At 36.9% G+C, this 18,107-nt stretch overlaps 1 protein-coding gene across 1 annotated transcript in view; it reads right to left on the bottom strand.

The window, feature by feature from the left end:
• Positions 1-368: 368 nt before the first annotated feature.
• MADD (MAP kinase activating death domain) overlaps positions 369-18,107 on the bottom strand; it is a 75,748-nt gene continuing 58,009 nt past the window's right edge. The window contains exons 31-37 of the mRNA XM_065635761.1: positions 17,327-17,434; positions 17,079-17,243; positions 15,692-15,764; positions 13,711-13,817; positions 8,318-8,387; positions 3,490-3,536; positions 369-1,858 (exon numbers count right to left, since the gene is read on the bottom strand). Of these exons, the coding sequence (XP_065491833.1) occupies positions 1,751-1,858; positions 3,490-3,536; positions 8,318-8,387; positions 13,711-13,817; positions 15,692-15,764; positions 17,079-17,243; positions 17,327-17,434 (678 nt within the window). The 3' untranslated portion in view covers positions 369-1,750. The remainder of the gene's footprint in view (positions 1,859-3,489; positions 3,537-8,317; positions 8,388-13,710; positions 13,818-15,691; positions 15,765-17,078; positions 17,244-17,326; positions 17,435-18,107) is intronic.

Genomic DNA, 18,107 nt, shown 5'->3' with positions numbered 1-18,107 from the left:
ATTTCAGGGTTTGCAAATTTCAGTTTTACCTTTAAGGAAAGGATGAAAAATCCTTTACTTTTTGCTTCTATTTGCATGTATGCAAAAAATTCAATATTTCAGATGTGTCTGTTTTCCTTATGTTTTTCTGACTTTTTTTTTAAAGACAAATTACATGGGTGTTATGATAGAACAAAAACAAGTTTCAACTGCTTATGTGGAAGGAAATGTAGATTTTCCACTTACAGTATTATCTTTTTCATTATTTCATATATATGTATAATGTATTTTGTATATAGTTACATTAACTTCAGAGTAAGTTGCATCAAGAGAAAAGCACAGGAGGATGAAAACCAGTTGCTGGTTGAATGACATTTTATTTTCACATTCAGACAGCTGTACAGTTTCTATAAATAGATGTGGTACTATAATATTTACATCATTTCCTCAGCCATCACTAGTGTATTTCATTCTAAATCGTAGACACCCTGACCAAGTCAAAACAGGGTTATTTCTGGGTGCATTTACTCAGAATTCTATGTCACAACATACAATACATCAGTTTGCATCAGAGCATCTTTCCAGGTATTTGACACGTAACATTATTTTCTCCAGTCTCTCCTGCAGCATCCTAAGAGCTTTCCAGACAAGTGCCCTACAGTTCATAAACAAAAACACGATGCAAAAAACATTCATATTCGGCCTACTTAAATTAAGGAATGTGATGGATAGTTTTAACTGTGGGAGTTCCATTATATATTAACACAGTATTTGCAAGATTCCTTGATATACAGGTACAGATTAGAAAAAAGCAATAGCTTAAAAAATCTGGGGACAGCATAATCTTTTGGGCTTCTGAACACATTCTACAGATTGCTATAGAAATATCTTGTGTATAGTTACAAACCCAAAAAGACATGGGTCTGCCATGTGCTTCTGCCAATAATATTTCCAAGTTTTACTTGTCCCTATTAATTTTCTAATCCCTGTGATTAACTTCTTTAGGTAGTGATTATATGCATCTGTTAACTCTACTGCTGGGATATCTACAAATGTTACCTGAACTCCCATTTGAAAATCCATGCAATCCATGACGTGTCAGGGTTTTTCACAATACCCTGCATTCAAAGTTTCTCCACTTATTTTCTCACTCGAGAAGGAGTCATCTCCACAGGTGGACCAATTTAACAGCCAAACTTCAATTGTCACAATATTTTAAGACTATGGTAGATAAATTGTTCATCTCTACCAAAGGGTCTGAAGAACTATGTGACAAGAACTCAATGTTGGTGGGTAAAAATGAACAACACTGAAGGAAAACAATAAAAACACCACATTTAAACAACATGCAGGACCAGACTGCTTCCACTGTGCACATACCAGAGAATCTGAAAGCAGAAGCCTGCATTTGTTAAGTGATTAATCTGTAACAAGTACCACTAGAAACAAAAAAAACCAACCAAACACAAGCTGTTAGTCATCTTAAGAAAAGAGGAATTCCAAAGGAATGGCCAGAGTAGGTCACTCACAGCTGGATGCTGATGCTCAAAACTGTCTGATTAACAGCTCATATAAAAACTTCATTAAGGATGAACTCAGAAGGAGACTGAGCAGTGAAGTCTTAGGTTTTTCTGTGGGGAAAGACTTGCAGGGTCATACATAAATAATCGAGTTCTCATAGAAGACAGTAAAGTGAGCTCCAGTAACTGCAGTAAAAATGAGAGTTTTGCACGTCAACATGCCAAAGAGTAGGTATTTCCCGATATCGTGATCAACTGGAAACTGGTCGAGGTGGTTTGCTTTTGTTTTCTGCCTCTTTTCCACGAATGGCAGCCACATAAGAGAAGAGACACAGCACGGAGTAGCAGATCTCATGAGCCTACAAGAATTTAGAAAAGGAGATAATGAAATTCATATGATTCAGTGTTTTACAAAATCCACTGTGCATTTTGTATTTCGCTGCATGTCTTTCTTCATGGGACAACTACTCTACCTACAGACAAAACCAGGAAAATATGTCCCATACTGCCTTCTAACTGAGATGGATAAAAAAGAAAAGCCTTATAACAAATCAAAAAAAACTTCCTTGGGATAAAAACATTAGTTGCTTGTTAGTATGATTCCAATAATTTTTAAGAACAGTATGCTAAGCTAGAAAGCTGGCCAGCTGGCTTCAGAAAACAACATCCTACATATTTGCTTTTAGTCTGTTGTATGAAGTTACAAGAAATTTTCTGGGAGACGTTGAAAGAACTAACTAAAAAGACTAAACATCCAATACTTTGTCTCGACTTACGAGATGGTGGGATTTTTCCTTATTCACAACTTATCTTTTTATGGTCACAAGTTACCAGGCCTGGTAATCCTTGTAATTTTTAATCAACACTAGTGAATCCATGGATAATAGAAGCTTTTTTATTCTTTTGGTTTTTATTTGATTTTTAAAAACCCACAACCCAACATTGCATATTTCATATGAAGAATACCAAGCAATTTTGTCACTACCTTAAAGCAGAGGGTTTCATATAGCATTTGCAAGATTTACAGTTATTGCTTTTAACTGATTCAGTGTGCTATTGTTGAACAAAAAATCTTCTTCTAGCATGCAATGAGCAACACAATTCAGTGAAGGTAAGACTTAGTTTATATCCTAGTTCTAATGCTGGCAATTTTGGTGATCTTAAAATTTCTCATCCTGTAAACTGACATTTATAATCTTTGAAAAGGTAATAAGCATAATAACGTGTTTTGTTCTATTATAGTACAATCTAAAACACTTGTGTAGAATAGAATTAATTTTCATTAAACTGGATTTTCTCATTAAAAGATACAGCTATCTGCTTCTTAAGTTACACATATTATAAGCATTTTGTTTCTAAAACATTTCTAGTTTCTTCAAGCAACTTTTCTCTCTTCTTGAAGGACTGTGAGTTTCCATGCAATCACCAAGTGTACACACTGCACTTCAGACATAAAATAATGGAAGAAATTTCAGGTCTTAAGATAATCTTTGTCTTCTGTTTCTTCCTCATAGTATATATAGCCCAATCATTGAACTACTATGTGTAAAAGTGCTAAGTATCATTATCAATTGTTGGTGTTCAAAGACTGTTACAAAAAATTGAACACTAAACCACAGCAATAACTCAGATGGCAGGAATCAATACTTATACTGTTCTCTTTAATCTCACTGCTCACTTTCATGAGGAAATGCACTAGCTCTTGCTGTGCTAAAGTTCATTCCAAACCAGCTACCTTGCATCTTTTTCTATCTTAACAAAAGCAACTAAGCTTTCTGCACTACCTGCAAGTTCCGGTAATTTCACAGAAACAACAATCACCAAGTTTTGTTGTCTCCCCTTAAGAAAAACTACCATAAAAGAGCAGCTGGTGTTTCACTGCAGTATTAGCATTGCAAATCCTGCACTCTCAATGTAATTCTTTTTGCCACATGAAGATGTGAAGATATATCCTCTAAAGAACTACCAGAAGGCATCACAATTGACTTACCATTGGTGTCTTGTACTTGTGGCTCACCACTTCTTTAGTTTCAGGAACTAAAACCGGACGGGCAAGAGACAAAACAAAAAGTTCAAAATACAAGAGGAAAAGGGGAAAGAAATAGCACAATGTTCCCATAGGAAAGGGAAGGGATGCACACAGACAGCAGGCGCAGGTACAGGGCACCCTACTATCCCTCAATTCTAAGAGATACTCTTTCTTCTCTTCATTTACATTACATAAGTCCTCGAAGATACCGATACTGTAATAACAAATTACTCTGGTTGGCAAAAATATTTCACTGCCTCTTTTTGTAGATATTTGATCATTCTTAGAGACTCTGGCTTTTCTCCTACTACTTATTCCTGCTAGACAGTAAAATTAATGACAAAGTATGCTTAATGACAAAATATATGTAATGTCTACTACCATAAAACATAAACCAACAATTCCATAGGAATTTGTCAGTATGCAATTCCCCAAAATTATATCCTTTGGATGTCTGAATCTTTCTCTGCTGAAAAATGGATCTCAAAAGAACTGTTGGAAACTGTAGTAAGTGAAACCCAGAAAAAAGAAGGAGCCAAGGGAGAAAGTTTTCTAAACTGGAAGACTGTTTCCCAGCTCTGTTTCAAGATTGTCAAGACATTCTTTCTCCTGTTTAGGATGTGTTTGATGGTACTTGACATACTCACTGAATATGTTCACTGCTTTTGAACAAGTTGCCTTAAAATAAATTACTGATTTCACTTACACATATTCTCAAAATGCCAGGCTTGTTGATTTCTAGAAGACTTTATGGATAAAGAAGATTAGGGCACTCACCAAAAACAAAACAAAAAAACCCTATTATCCAGAAGATTTCATCTTGTTCCCTTGCACTGCCTCAAACAGAAAGGAAATAGGCAGAATATAGGCCAAGAAAATTTGCCTTTTGTTCTCTTCTGCATAGAAAAGCAAGCTGTAACCATCCCATTAGTGTGCACTGCATCTGAACTGTGCCTTTGACCCACATTTGGTCTACAAATACCTGAACAGATACCACGGGAAATCACCAGGAGAGAACAAAGACCACACTAAGAAATACAAATGGCAAATTTAAAATGTTAAGATCAGTGGAATACCAAGACCAACTTTGAATACTTCCCTTCCAGAATAGCTGAAATTTGCCATAGAATTTCTGTGTCACAACAAAAAAATTTAGAAGAAGCAATACAGAAATTATGCATAACCAAACCATACCAGGTTCATAGAGGAAGGGTAAATGTTTTAATACGCATAGTACTAGTGACAAGAAAAGAAACAGAGGCAGATGAGTTTCAGTTTGAATAGCTAGGAACAATCCACAGCAAAACCTATCCATGCAGATATCTTTTCAGCTATGATATGACGCTGGAGAGGGATACAGATCACACTCTAAGGGGCCAAACGTAGGCAGTGCAGACTGGGTTCAAGAAAGCACTCTAAATATAAACCAGTGCCTACTAATTCTTGTATGTCATGGTATTGTCATTCTTGAAAAAAAGCTACTGAAAAGTACAAAATATGATTGTAAAAGGTAATGTAATATTTTTGTTTCATTTTTCAATTCTCTCTTTTCTTGGAGTTGGCAGTTACATTAAGGACTGAGAGAGAGGGAAAGTGCACACCCAGGCTGCACTGCCTCAGTGACTAGAGTCGGGGAGATAAGGAGGTGCACATCCAAGCTACCTTACCCGTTGGCACCAGATGTTCCAAATTAACTCCATGTCACCAGGGGATAAAGGTGGGAGTGAGGCACAGCCAAATAGGGTAGGACTTTTATAGCTGTGTAAGTCTCACTGACCACTGGATAACATACAACTGTTCATATACTCTTCAAAAAGCAGGGAGGGAAAGGTGTAAGGACCCTGTGCCATGAGGGGAGGGGAGGAGAGACGGGAAGCTGTAAAATCCTGTATCATAACTGAGAACAGGAAGAGAGGGAACAGGAGAGCTCCTAAGGCAAGACACTGTCTCTCCACAGTCAGTAAATTGCCTTGTCTTTAAGTAAAGTACTCCTTCACAGTCCTTCCAATGGGGAAAATGCTCCTGAGAGGACTGAGTTAGGAAGAGTAAAAAGAGTGCGTCAGAGAAGTCAAAGCGCTACTACTGCAGAATAGAAAGAAAAAGGCAGAAAAAAAAAAGACCCACACCTCAAATTACGAGATTAGCAGAAGTACTTTTCTTCTAACACTAAAAGTTATTCATGATGCTGCTGAACTAAGCAGATGAAGGGAGTAAATTATTAGGCACCATCCTGTAGCCTTTGGTCCTGTGAATGAAAATATGGTGCTAGCATAGAATGAGTTTAGGGGACATCACTTTACCTGCTGGAGAATGAAGGTTTTCATAGCAGCGGCGGTGAAGGGGCCACAAGAAAGTAAAGCACAAGTACACAGCAGTAACTCAAATTCCAGAGGAAAGAGCCTTACATTTCCTCACTTAAATCTCCACTTCCATGTGTGGGCAACAATTCCTGAACTTCTGCTTGCATCCTGCTCTGAAATCACAATTCCAACTTTCATGCTGCCATCTCAACCCAGTGTTAACACAAACAGACCTTTAAGCTCCTGTTGCAATATCATTAAACTTGGAGCACTCATGCTCGGCAAAATCAAATCAAGAAATCTTGCACTGATGTATTTCCCATCAGACTGGAATATGCATGCTTACCGCTCTCTACCTTTCTAAGAGGGGAGAGTACTTCAGTATACTCCTACTATAATGAATCTGACTGCAAGGTTCACAATGTTTAACACAGCTAAATAACTTCATTCTTAAGAAGTCCATGCAAGTTTTTGATGAATGCTGTTAACAAATTAACATGTTAATTTCTCTTGAACAGGACAGACTGGCATAACTTCTCATCTTTATAACAATTTAAAAATTTGTAACAATTAAAAAAGCAGCTCTGAGGTAGTCTCTCATCTCTGCACAAGAAAGGTTAACTCCCCTGTGACATCTTTCTTCCCTTCTTCTTTCTCTTTATTAGCTAGATAAGCAAACTGGAAATCTCATTTGGTACATTTAAATTTGTTCTTGTCTGTGACCTCTATTTTGGGAGGAGGGTATTTTTAATTTAATTGGTTTAATTTCTCAGTTTTTGCTTGTAGTGTCCAACTCCCAGTTTATTTCTAATTAAGTCTTAAAATTACCCTTTCATAAATTCCATATCACAATTCTAGGTTTTGCAATAGGCCCTTGTTACTTTCTTACAATAATTATGGTCATTATTTTGGGAGCTAAATGCTGTATTACAGACTCATCAATAGAAGTTGACTGGAAATAACTAAGTCAAACACTGTCTTTCTTGTGCAAGATAAACAAACTATTAAAAGAAATACTTTGAGCTAAAACCTCTCAAAAATGATCCAAAATTCATTTCTGATCCAAGTAATTTCTTTTAAGTTAAAGACTTCAGAAGCTGAAGCCATTCTTTAAGCTAATTTTATGGCTTCTGAACTCTCACCTTTGTAAAACTAATCAATAATCTTTTACAGCTTAAGCAATTTCTGTAAGTAGTAAAATGAATCATGCCTGCCAGGGTGAAATGATGGTATCAAAGGAATACACAACCAGAAAGTGCAGACACTTTCTCAACATCTAAACTATTAGAAGTTTTTCAGAGTTTACATACACTGATCTGTTCATATGAACCATGAACAACATTTTCAGAAAATGGGAAAAAATTGTTCACAAATTCAAATCCCAGACTTCTGAGAGATTAGTTTATGGCAAACAACAAGTAAACTGCAATAGTCAGAAAGACTTTATCATTGAATACCTTATAACTTTGTATCACTGAAAGGAGACAACACATTATTATGGACAAAGACATTAATTTCAGCAATCTCAATTTTCTAATAGAGAATCACTCAGCCAGAACATTGTATTCACGGCACCAAAGAACAATGAGTGTCTTGGTAAAGGGAGCTGCTGATTTAGACTTTGAATAATGGCCAAAGTATGGATGCTGATCTATTATGGAAAGAATGTTGTAAATTTCATCTTCTTTTTAAATGTTTCATACAGACGCTTAAGACCTAGATACATGTCTCACAGATGAGTAGAGGAATAAACCAATACGTGTTTGAGGACTATTTCAAGAGAAGCATGTGGATAACTCTTCCAGAGAGCTGCATCTGAAGTCGCTCTTTTATCAGACAACAGGTAAGTACAGTGTGACTGACACTAACACTGAATAGTAATCCAGAATTTTCCCCAACCTAGACTGTAGGCAGATTATATGTAATAGCAATAACTGACCAAAACAGCACAAATTCTCTATTCTCCTTAACCTTTACATTTCCACTCCTTACCAGTCATGCTCTGAAACAAAAACCACAGAATAAAGTGCAACCTGACAAAACATCTGCTTAATGCAACGAAAATGAAATTCCATATAGAGCAAAGAGGAAACTTCGCAATTAACAGTAATTCTTTGTAATGAAAGCATAGTATGCTGAGAAAGACCAACTTACTCCTGCTTAAAAATGTGGTTTCTCAGATGAAAAAAGGAAGATACCAAAGAAAATTCCTACACACATCCTAGTTTAACTATTGTTTTGTTTGCTTCAGAAGACTCAGAACACCTTATTTGTCTATTAACAAAAAGCACCTAGGCCACAAATCTTAATACGATGAAAATGTGTAAATTTTTATGTTAAGTCACCCATCTCTCAGTTAAGCAATTTCTCATGTGCAATCTACATTTCTCTCCCATCTTTGAAACTACAGTGCAACTCTGAATCTGGAGACTGGAAATTTGAGTTACTGCCATGTGAGTACAGACCTAATATCAAAATAATGTAATTACCAAATTCCTCCAGGACAAAGACTCCTCTCACAGTATTGCACTTTTTAATGTGATTCAGCTCTATGAAAACCTACAAAAACAGGAGGAAAAGTAACATAAAATTAGTCAGGCTTGGTTGGTTTGTTTTTTTTTTTTTTAACTAAAACCCAAAATAAAACAAAAATACCATCACAGAAGATACAACCTAAAGTGTTGTAGCATACACTACCAGTTCATTTACAGTTTAATATATAAATAAAGGGTGAAATAAATATTCAAAAGACAAACTTGCCACAATGCTAGAAATCAACAAATAACTTAAAAGCGCTAAGAAGCAAAGACAGCAGAAGATGAAGTACCTTCCGCTCCTTGCAGGAGGAGAAAGCATGGAAGAGAAACGAAGGAGTTAGTAACTCTGACATATCCAACATTGCTACCCCTTCAGGCACTCAAATGAGTTATTGAAAAAAGAATACCAACACACCTGAAATACAACACAAGAGGGGGACGAGAAAAAAAGCTGGCTCCCAAATTTGGCATGATTTGTAGCCTCTGATCCATCCCAGTTAGTTTCTGCCCCTCCATGCATCCTCCTCCAGCACAGAGGGCAGGTAAGAGGCACTGTACTTCCCACCCTGACACTGATCCTCCCTAACGTATCCAGTAGCCAAATTTAATCCAATGAGGAACCACTAATCTTCCTTCTCCCTGACAGCCTTGCCATTTAAAATTTTACTACAGTTTATGATATATAATCTGCACACTTACTCTCAGAATTCTCTCACTTAACAGTACTGGTTTTCTCCTTTAAAAGGATGGGAGAGTTTGGACCCTTCTCTACTGTTTGCTCACTTCATACATGCCTGCTGCCAGCTGAGCAGTCACTTAGAAAACAAACCTGCTTTAAACTCATGTTTTACGTACACAAACCCCAAAAGACAAAAAAGTTGAACTACATGGCTAGTTTGCAGGAACAAGTTCTCTGAGCATAATGAGTTTGTTCAATATCCAATCTATTACAAGATACAAAACAGGCCCTTCTTATAGGCACATCTCTTATAGGCACACTCACATCAGAGTCAGTACCTAGACATAAGAAGATGTAGGAAGTGCTATAAGGAATCAATTCCATATTCCAGTTTCTAATATAGTTGCTCTTTCAAGGCAAGAGAAACACTAAGAGTAACATTGCCCTAACATTCAGAGTAAGTCTACATTCAGTACCTTAGAGAGACCCTTGCAAGACTGCATTACAAAAGTGCGGGGTGGATACTTCCAGTGTCTATACACTTAGGACACCATGATCTTAGGACCTGTTTAAAAAAATGTTACTAGATAAACTTCATGGTCTTGGAAAGGAAGGAAATCTCTGCAATCCTTTTGAATCCAATACTAGCAACACCCATGTAATCATAGATGGTATGCTACCCAAGAAACGCAAAGTAAGTCAACACCAGAAATTGTTGTGGGGTTTTTTTTAAGAAACAGGCTTATCTATATCAAAAGAGATCAGTAAATGCATCGTAGATCTGAGAGGTCAGGTTGATTTTCAAGACAAAGGGGGTTTTATTATTATTTTTATTAGCAAAAAACTAACAAACGGACCCAGGATATTTTTTGCTCAATATAAAAAACTAAACTTCCACTTACTTAATCAGAAAATCTGACGCTTGCTTTCTGCTTACATTCAAGCACCCTGGGAAAGGAGACATAATCCCAACTTTGTTTGCCTGTTTTTGCCCATATTCTATGTCAGTTTAGTTGGTCAAAAACATTTTACATTTGAGGAAGAGTTACAGAGTAAACAAGTCAATAACAGAACACTTTATTGCACTTGGTTTCCTTTTTCTGTACTATTTTATGTGAAAGGTTTCTGCTAGTAGTCTGAAGTAAAAATTCAGAAAATCAATAGAAAGGCTCAGGTGAAACATTAGTTGTTTTATCTGGTAACAGCAAAGCAGCCTAAAAGACTTGACTGCCCCAGATGCTCATGATCTGAGCATAATGTAAGGAGTGCTACATTTCCACACAAGTTGTAAGTGATAAGAGAATACATCGAGTTGGTCACAATTACAGTAAGTTACCAATTTTCGAAGACATATGAGTTGATGGGCAATTTCTTGTTATATTAGTTGAGCAAAGAGATGCTCTCCTCTCAATCCGAAAACAAGTGTAAAGGAAATAAGTTACTTACCCTAGGGAAACTGTGGTTCTTCAAGACAGAGCATTCAGTGTGGATCCTACTGTAGATGGGCATGTGCCTGCTGCATTTTATTAAACTTCCATCTATTTTTGACACAGATGAATTCATAATGGGGACAGAGTTACTGAGGCCCAATCTTATAATATAATTTGTGGATGTAAACTCAGAATAGTCTGCCAATGCCACAGGTACACTTGATTCCTTCCTGTTCCAAAGGACTTCCTCTGACCTGCTTCATCTGACTTGAACATTTTTTCTTAAACTTACACACACTGCTGGCATGGTGAGACAATTTGTGAACACTAAAGACGACTACTGTGTGCCAATAATAGATTGGCCCACCATGCACCTAAGACATTTCCTGAGGAATTCACAGGGCGGTAAAGAAAGCATACACACTGCAAATCAAGAACCTTCGAAAACAGTTTCATGAAAGCAAGCACCATTCTAACACTGAAGCAGTATGTTCAGTCTTCTCAGGACAGAATAGACTCAACTTATCTTTTTCTTCCTTTTTTTTTTTTTTTTTTTAAGTGGAAACTCTTCTTCCTATGTTCTAAATGAATTAATTCCATTATATCCAACCAAGCAGAGCAACAGAAATCCCTTCTTCTAGTAAGTTGCATTGCTGAAAAGAGTACTCAGAAGGAGGGCCAAGAACAGGGCCTGTATATAGATTAAGGAAAAGAAGATGAAGATAAAGCTGTGCCTAATGAGGTCCTGTAGGCATTTGTTGGTCAGTATCCCCACCCAGTATCCCCAGAGAAACGGGTGTAGGATCCTGGTTTTAATCATGCTCATACACATATTCTAGAATCAACTGCCTTACGGACCAATTAATATAATTTATATGAAATTTGGAAAGGACAATCTAGAACAGCACACCTTTTATTAAGAAAGCAGACTGGTTGATGAGTGTCAGGCTAAGAACACAAATATCCTGTAGCTCCACAGATCATTAAATTGGAAGGGATTTTTTTTTGCATAGTGCAACTAGTAGGAGTCCTTTACATAACTGCTACAGTTGTCCATTCTATACAGAACCTCAAATGGCAAACTTTTGGTATCTGTCCAGACACTTTGTTTTGAGAAGGAAAACAAGGATAGGCCTTAGTTCCACTAAATGGTACTGAATGCCCTTGCCAGCTGGCAATGTAAATCTATCAGACCAAGAATTAAACATACTGAATAAGTGAAATATATTTCCCAGAACTGTACTTGTTTCAATATCCATCTTAAATCATGGAAACTGATCTGTCTATAGTGTAATTGGAAAGCAGATGAAGAGGAAGAATAATCTTTCAGGTGGTGGAGACAGCTGGGATACTTTCTGGGTCTGACCTGCACAGATTATCTACCAGAAAGGATGTAGTAATTTTCATCATGAACAGCAAATGAGACCATCATTCTCTGTAAGGAAGGATATGATAAAGCTAGAACTCTAGGAGTGCTGGTGATAGCCCAGGACTCAGTATCTGTGGTACGAAATTCAACTGCTAATGGCCTGAACAGTCATATAACAACAATCAGTACTAGTTTTCCCTAAGGTTTTCTTTCAGAATGTCATTCCAGTCTTTTTGGGAAAAAAAAGGGGGGGTGGAATTTAAGGACACGGGTATGTTTTAAGATTTGGAGTTCTTCTTTTGGACAGATGCATGTGTGCTCACCATGTGCCTAACACTTAGTGTCTTTGTCTTGTGAAGATGCCTGTTACACTTAAGAAACCATGATGATATGGCTACCTTCTTACATATCTTTTTGCACCGCAAATTCATATATGCCTGGGTGTTCATTGATAAGATAGAGTCATTGCCACAGGCTATTCAAGAGATGAGCAGTTTGAGCTCAAAATTTTTTGACTTCTGGCAGAAGAAAAAGTAGAAGCAAACAGAACATTCCCTTTGGTGGGTCCTACCTTAGGACAAAGCAATCTCTATAGTGATATCAAACTGTTGCTTTGAGGGCAGGGTTTAGTTTTCAAAGGCTTTAGACCTGCCATTTCCAATAACTATGAAAATTCATTCTGTACTGTTGATGAGTTCCTCTTGCAGTTCTTTCTATTTTGGCATATCCAATAAAAAGTTACAGCCTATAACTAAGTCATACAGGTGTAGACTGTTCCATCACAGAGTATGTTTGAAATACTACAGCAGGTCAGCTGTGGTCCAGGCTCTACCCAGGTAACAGACAGGAAGAAAACTGAAGGAGTTCACAACTCTCCACTCCTCACACTGACACATAAGAACTCACAGAAGCACATGGTGCTGCTGTGACCTTGGGAGAAGTATTAAACGCTCTGAGCATGTGTGTTTGAGATGCACATGCGCTTCCAGTGGGATCTACACTGATGTATCCTCAAAGAAGAACAAAGCTTGTGTGGGGAGAAAAGTCTAGTCAGGAAGAAAGGAAAGAACACTCCACAAAGGACTGACAGAAGGTTTTCTTTCTCTCTCTCTCTCACACACACACACTCTCCCCCCTAAAAATCAATTCTAATGTCTAGCATAGCATGCATTTAATATTATATGCAAAACAAAAAAACACAAAGCAAATTAAAAAACAAGGATCAAAGGAAGCAACAGAAACAACATCCAGACAAAGGAAGAAATGACAATTCTAGTTGTGTTTCCTCTATACCCACAATATGTTATTTGGAAGGAAAAAAGAATCAGTAATTCTTTCTTATTTTTGTGAATTACAGCAAGAGCCACTTTCCCGTTTTATTTTCATACTAAATTCTACACATGATTTCTCAAATTCTAAAACACAATAGATTAAATGTGATGCAGAAGCCTCTGTACCTGCAATGTTCAAAAACTATATAATTAAGGCTGACTGCTTATGCCAGCAGGATATGGTTGAAAGTGTGATGCATTATGGCAGTTTAGATTATGACTGATCACTTTTTCTGTCCCTTAATATACTGGCTACCATTTGTTTTGTGCTTAGGCAATTCAGATTGACAGAAACAAGAAGTTGAAACCTGTATCAACATTTTTCTTGAGCTGATTATAGTTCTCCTGAGGATATTTAATTTCAGTGTATTTTTACATACATACGAGTATGTATTTGTGTGTAAATATAGATATGCTTTTTTACCCTCACCATGCCATCCCTCGTCCTTGTTGATACTCTGGGAAGAGGAAACACATATATAGGCGTGCTGCAAAAAGCTTCATGCTCACAGTCTTCTCATAGATTTCCCTCATACCTGACTGTGCATAAATTTCAGATTAATTCCTTCCAGTGTGACCTGAAGAAGACCTCCTTCACCGGTTTTCATATCCTGCACAGGGAACTCACCGCCCAACTCAGGGCCTGTGATATGTTAATTAAAAAAAAAAAAAAAAAAAAAGGAAAACAAACAAACAAACAAAAATAACCAGAGAGAGAGAAAAAACAGAAAGCAGTCAGCCAAGTCATGATATGTGGAAGGGAAATATGAAACAGTAAAAATATAATTTCCATTTGATGTGCGTAGTAAGAGGACACTACTAAGAACAGGAGGCAGCATTTCAGTAGGATCCACTCACTAATGCCAGCTGCTGAGAACCACTAGAATTTTAAGTATAAGAAATTGCATCTTGGTTACATGAAAGGACATCCAACATCAGTTCAGTCTGTATTTCTTATAGTTCATATTTGGGTTTGGTTTGTTTGAAATGCTATGTTTCATTTCTGTATGGTAAGACAATACAATTAATTAACATCATAGACTGCATAGTCTTAAGTAGAAACACATAAGCAAATACAAACTAGGCTTTCATTTGTGAGTTTGATGATTTTGTATGGCATTGTTTTATGCTTTCAACAATGGCGAAGTCAACATGGTTATAACAATGACAATTTAACAGAGGGCATTAACAGATGACAATCTAGGCATTTTCGTTTAGTTTCTTTTCCAACATTCAGTTCAGCTAGAAAATGCTCTCTTGTAATGATTTTTTTAAACATTATCATTTGTGCAGAACCACTGAACTCTGGAGAATGCCTTTCAAACACATTTTAAATACTACGTTATTGCCCAATTCTTAAAACAGCTTTCAAAGACGCTTTTGACTCCTCTACCCTCAGTGCAAGTCCAGTACTTTCTCCTCCTCCTCAAATTAAATTAGACTAATGGTAGGTGGAAGAAAATGGTGGCTCTTCCAAGCTCCAAGAGCTAGCTGAGGGTTGAACACTTACAATGCTGCATTTAAACACAATCGTTTTCTCAGTCATGATGATACCAGTTATGAGTGTAAAATGTAGATCCCTTAGATTTGGCATTAAGGTACACCTAAAAGAGTCTTATACCTCAAAGCATGGCTCCTAGCATCCACTTGAGGAAAAAAAAAAGTTGCAACAGAAATCACACTTGAAAATATGAAACCACAGTGATGTTACCCTGAACCTGCAACAGACTCCAGCAAGGGAGAAACCACCATTTTATGAAGGTACAAAATCAGTCACCTTCATGTTTGTTACCCAGGTATATAGAGCACCTACTGCTCTCTGAGGACTAAGAAAAATGTAAAATTGCCTTCCCAAGACTCAGTCTCCCAAAACTGTAAGTCTACTTTTCTATGTTTTTTGACTCAATGGGAAAAGGAAAGGAGTGTTTGCCAAGAAAAGTTTCACCAGTATAATTATGCTATCCTGTCCCAGATCATTATGCTAAACTAAGAAGAACATCTACACTGGAGAAGTTATACCGGAATAAGGACATTGGGTTACTTTCACCAGTATGAAACTTTCAAGGTTTGTGCACTGAAAGTCTGCAGAAAGCTGCCGATTCATCAGTGTAGATTCACTACGACAAACAAGCTTATTAATTAGCCTCCATTCTCAACACAAAGTGGTCAACATAGTTCTGTGTCTCAGTTAGGAATACAAGGAGCAGCTAGTCAACCATGATGAGAAAGCAAAGCTGAAGTTTCATAGTCTTTTCTTAGTTATCATTTTACTGGCATCCAGTCCTCCTGATGTGTAACTCTTCTTTATACCACTGTTTTGTTTTAGTTTGTATTTAGAGTGAGGTATAAGGGTTTAAGCTAATGATAACACTAAGTCTGCTATGTACACATGGATGTGCAAATCTACCCTCAGATTTCCAAGTAAAATCAGATTATGTTCAAATAAGTTATTAATTTTTAAAAATCTGTTGATTGCAGATTAAGCAATAAATGTTCCCAACAAGCAAAATCTTGTACCTGGTTTAATGCTTTGCTGTCTTGCTGCTGCTCGCTCCATACTGTCTTTCACACAGTAGTATAATTCCCGACACTAACATATAAAAGAAGAGTAATAAATACAATGTTATTTTTCCAAATTACTAAAGGAATAGTACAGCAAGATTCTAAGATTCTACAAATAGAACAAGCCCCATGTGGTGTATAACAACAAAAAGCCTATAAAAAGTTAAACCACAGCTAATTACTAGATAATGTGTGTATTTATTTTTCAAGTTGACAGATAAGTATTTCATATAATTTCATGGCACAAACTAGTGACAAGTGTACAGCTCAGCACATGCCCATGAGCAATCTAACCACGTTTCCTCAGTTTCCTAGTGTAGAAAAAGCCTCGAAACAATACCACAATCCCTCCCTTTCTTTCAGCTTCCAGCAATCAATGTTAGTGGTCATGCTCATACGATCTATCTTTTTGTTATTCACATCAAATTCCTTATGCCATTTCTTCTATTCATCTTCCTCCAACTCCCCTCTCTAATATCAAATAATATTAAGCCATAACCTCAGAGTAAAATTTAAGAAAATTTCCTATCTGAAGCCCAAGACACATGCAATTGGTTTTCCAAGTAGCTTCTGCAGCACACTGCTTTTGTCCTCCTTCCCTTTGCATTCATACCCACATTATGACGACCTGGTCTATGTAAAATGAATTTTTTGAAGTAGAAATCTAATCTCTATACATCTCAAAGATAATAACCTTTCAATATATTACCTGCATTTACAAATCTCTACATTTTGTTTGCTCGTCATTGTGTAGGAATTACTGGAGTTCTAAGAGTTGCTGGGGTTTTCCTTGTAGGTTCAAGCTATTTTTTTACATTTGCAATTAATCATAAGAAGAAAAAAAGGGCTTTCATATCAGTGGAGAATGTAGGTATATATTAAACAAAAAAAAAAATCAAACTAGGGCCCATGGAGAAAAAAAATTATCTGTCAGTTTGGGTTTGCCATTAAAAATGACAGAATTAACTGAATTGCTAAGACATAGTTTTATTCAGCTTTTTCCCCACGAATCTGCCACAATGTTCTAACTACCTTTATAAGCCTGCAAGATAATGCAATATTTAGTAATACTCATGCTTTCCTCCTTCTAACCAAAAAACCAAGTAAAAGCTACACATGTAATTTCTTAAATTACATCCTGTTATACTACTGTCTTCAGGTAAATGACAAGGCATAGTGTCACATTCAGATGTCAGTGCTGTTAAACAGCCACTGCAGTTCAGTAACCACAGCTGGAGAGAGAATGCTATTTTTGGATTAAACGTGAAATATGATACACCAAGTATTTGTTTGTTTTGTGCAGTTTTCCCTCAGTATTGTGTGTATTAAGCAAGATCCGTACCTTCTTTGTGTAGAATTTGTTCAGTTGTGTCTCCTGACCATTCCTCCGCCACAGGCACAGCACTTTTGTTTTGGGACAGTAAGTCATATTGATGAGTTTCTCATACCACCAACGTTCATACACAGTTCCAATGTTGCTTCTCAGCACAATGCAATCGTCACATACCTGGGAGCACAAAACATTGCATAACATTTCTAATTTTAATTATTGAATGCTACTAGTTGCATTAATATTATTCTTGTCTGTACCTCCATGAAAAATATGTCTCCTGTTGTGTCTGTCCCAGCATGTACTACAAAAGTCTGCTTCTTGATGTGGCGGCTGCCACTGGGTCTCACAGGGAGGTCCCGTCCATTCTAGAGAAAAAAAAAAAAGCAATCATTAATGAACTTCAAAACCAATTTCTCCCGATCTCTTGAAAAAAATAGTCCATTAGAATTAGGTTAATGGTTGGACTTGATCTTGAGGGTCTCTTCCAACCAAAATGATTCCATGATTCTATTAGGTGACAGTAGAAGCATTTCCAACAAATGAAAGAAAAGAGTAGTATTTTTAACACAGCTGATTGGAGGCAATTTTGGATAAAGCCTTAAGCAAGATACTCTAGTAAGTTTAGCTTCAACAAATGTGACGAGTTTAATTTCAACAAGTGTGACTATGAGAGTTATCACAGCACACAACATTCATGCTGGTACCATACTCCGTGTGGGATAGTGAGGTGTCTGGGTTCTAGTAACACTGCAGTAAACTGGTCTGCTTTTTCCCAATTAATTGTAAGATAATTCTGTGTCCTTTCTGTGCATACATCTAAGCTCCAAATGTAAAAATGCTTTGAAAAAATAGCATTAGGGCCTAACTTGTATCCACCCTGGTGATGGCTGTGCTAAAAGCTGGCTAGTTTTACTAACCTAAGTGTTAGCCTATATTCTTAATGAGCATTATAGGACATAAGGCTTATTCTCCACAGCAGCTGATAGTGGAAACAGCTTTGTATAGAAACTGATTCCTACAAGTCTTATAATGACCTGG

This window comes from Caloenas nicobarica, chromosome 5, assembly GCF_036013445.1.
Source record: "Caloenas nicobarica isolate bCalNic1 chromosome 5, bCalNic1.hap1, whole genome shotgun sequence".
Taxonomy (NCBI): Eukaryota; Metazoa; Chordata; class Aves; order Columbiformes; family Columbidae; genus Caloenas; species Caloenas nicobarica.
The sequence above is the reverse complement of the archived record's forward strand: the minus strand, read 5'-3'. Positions and strand labels throughout refer to the sequence as shown.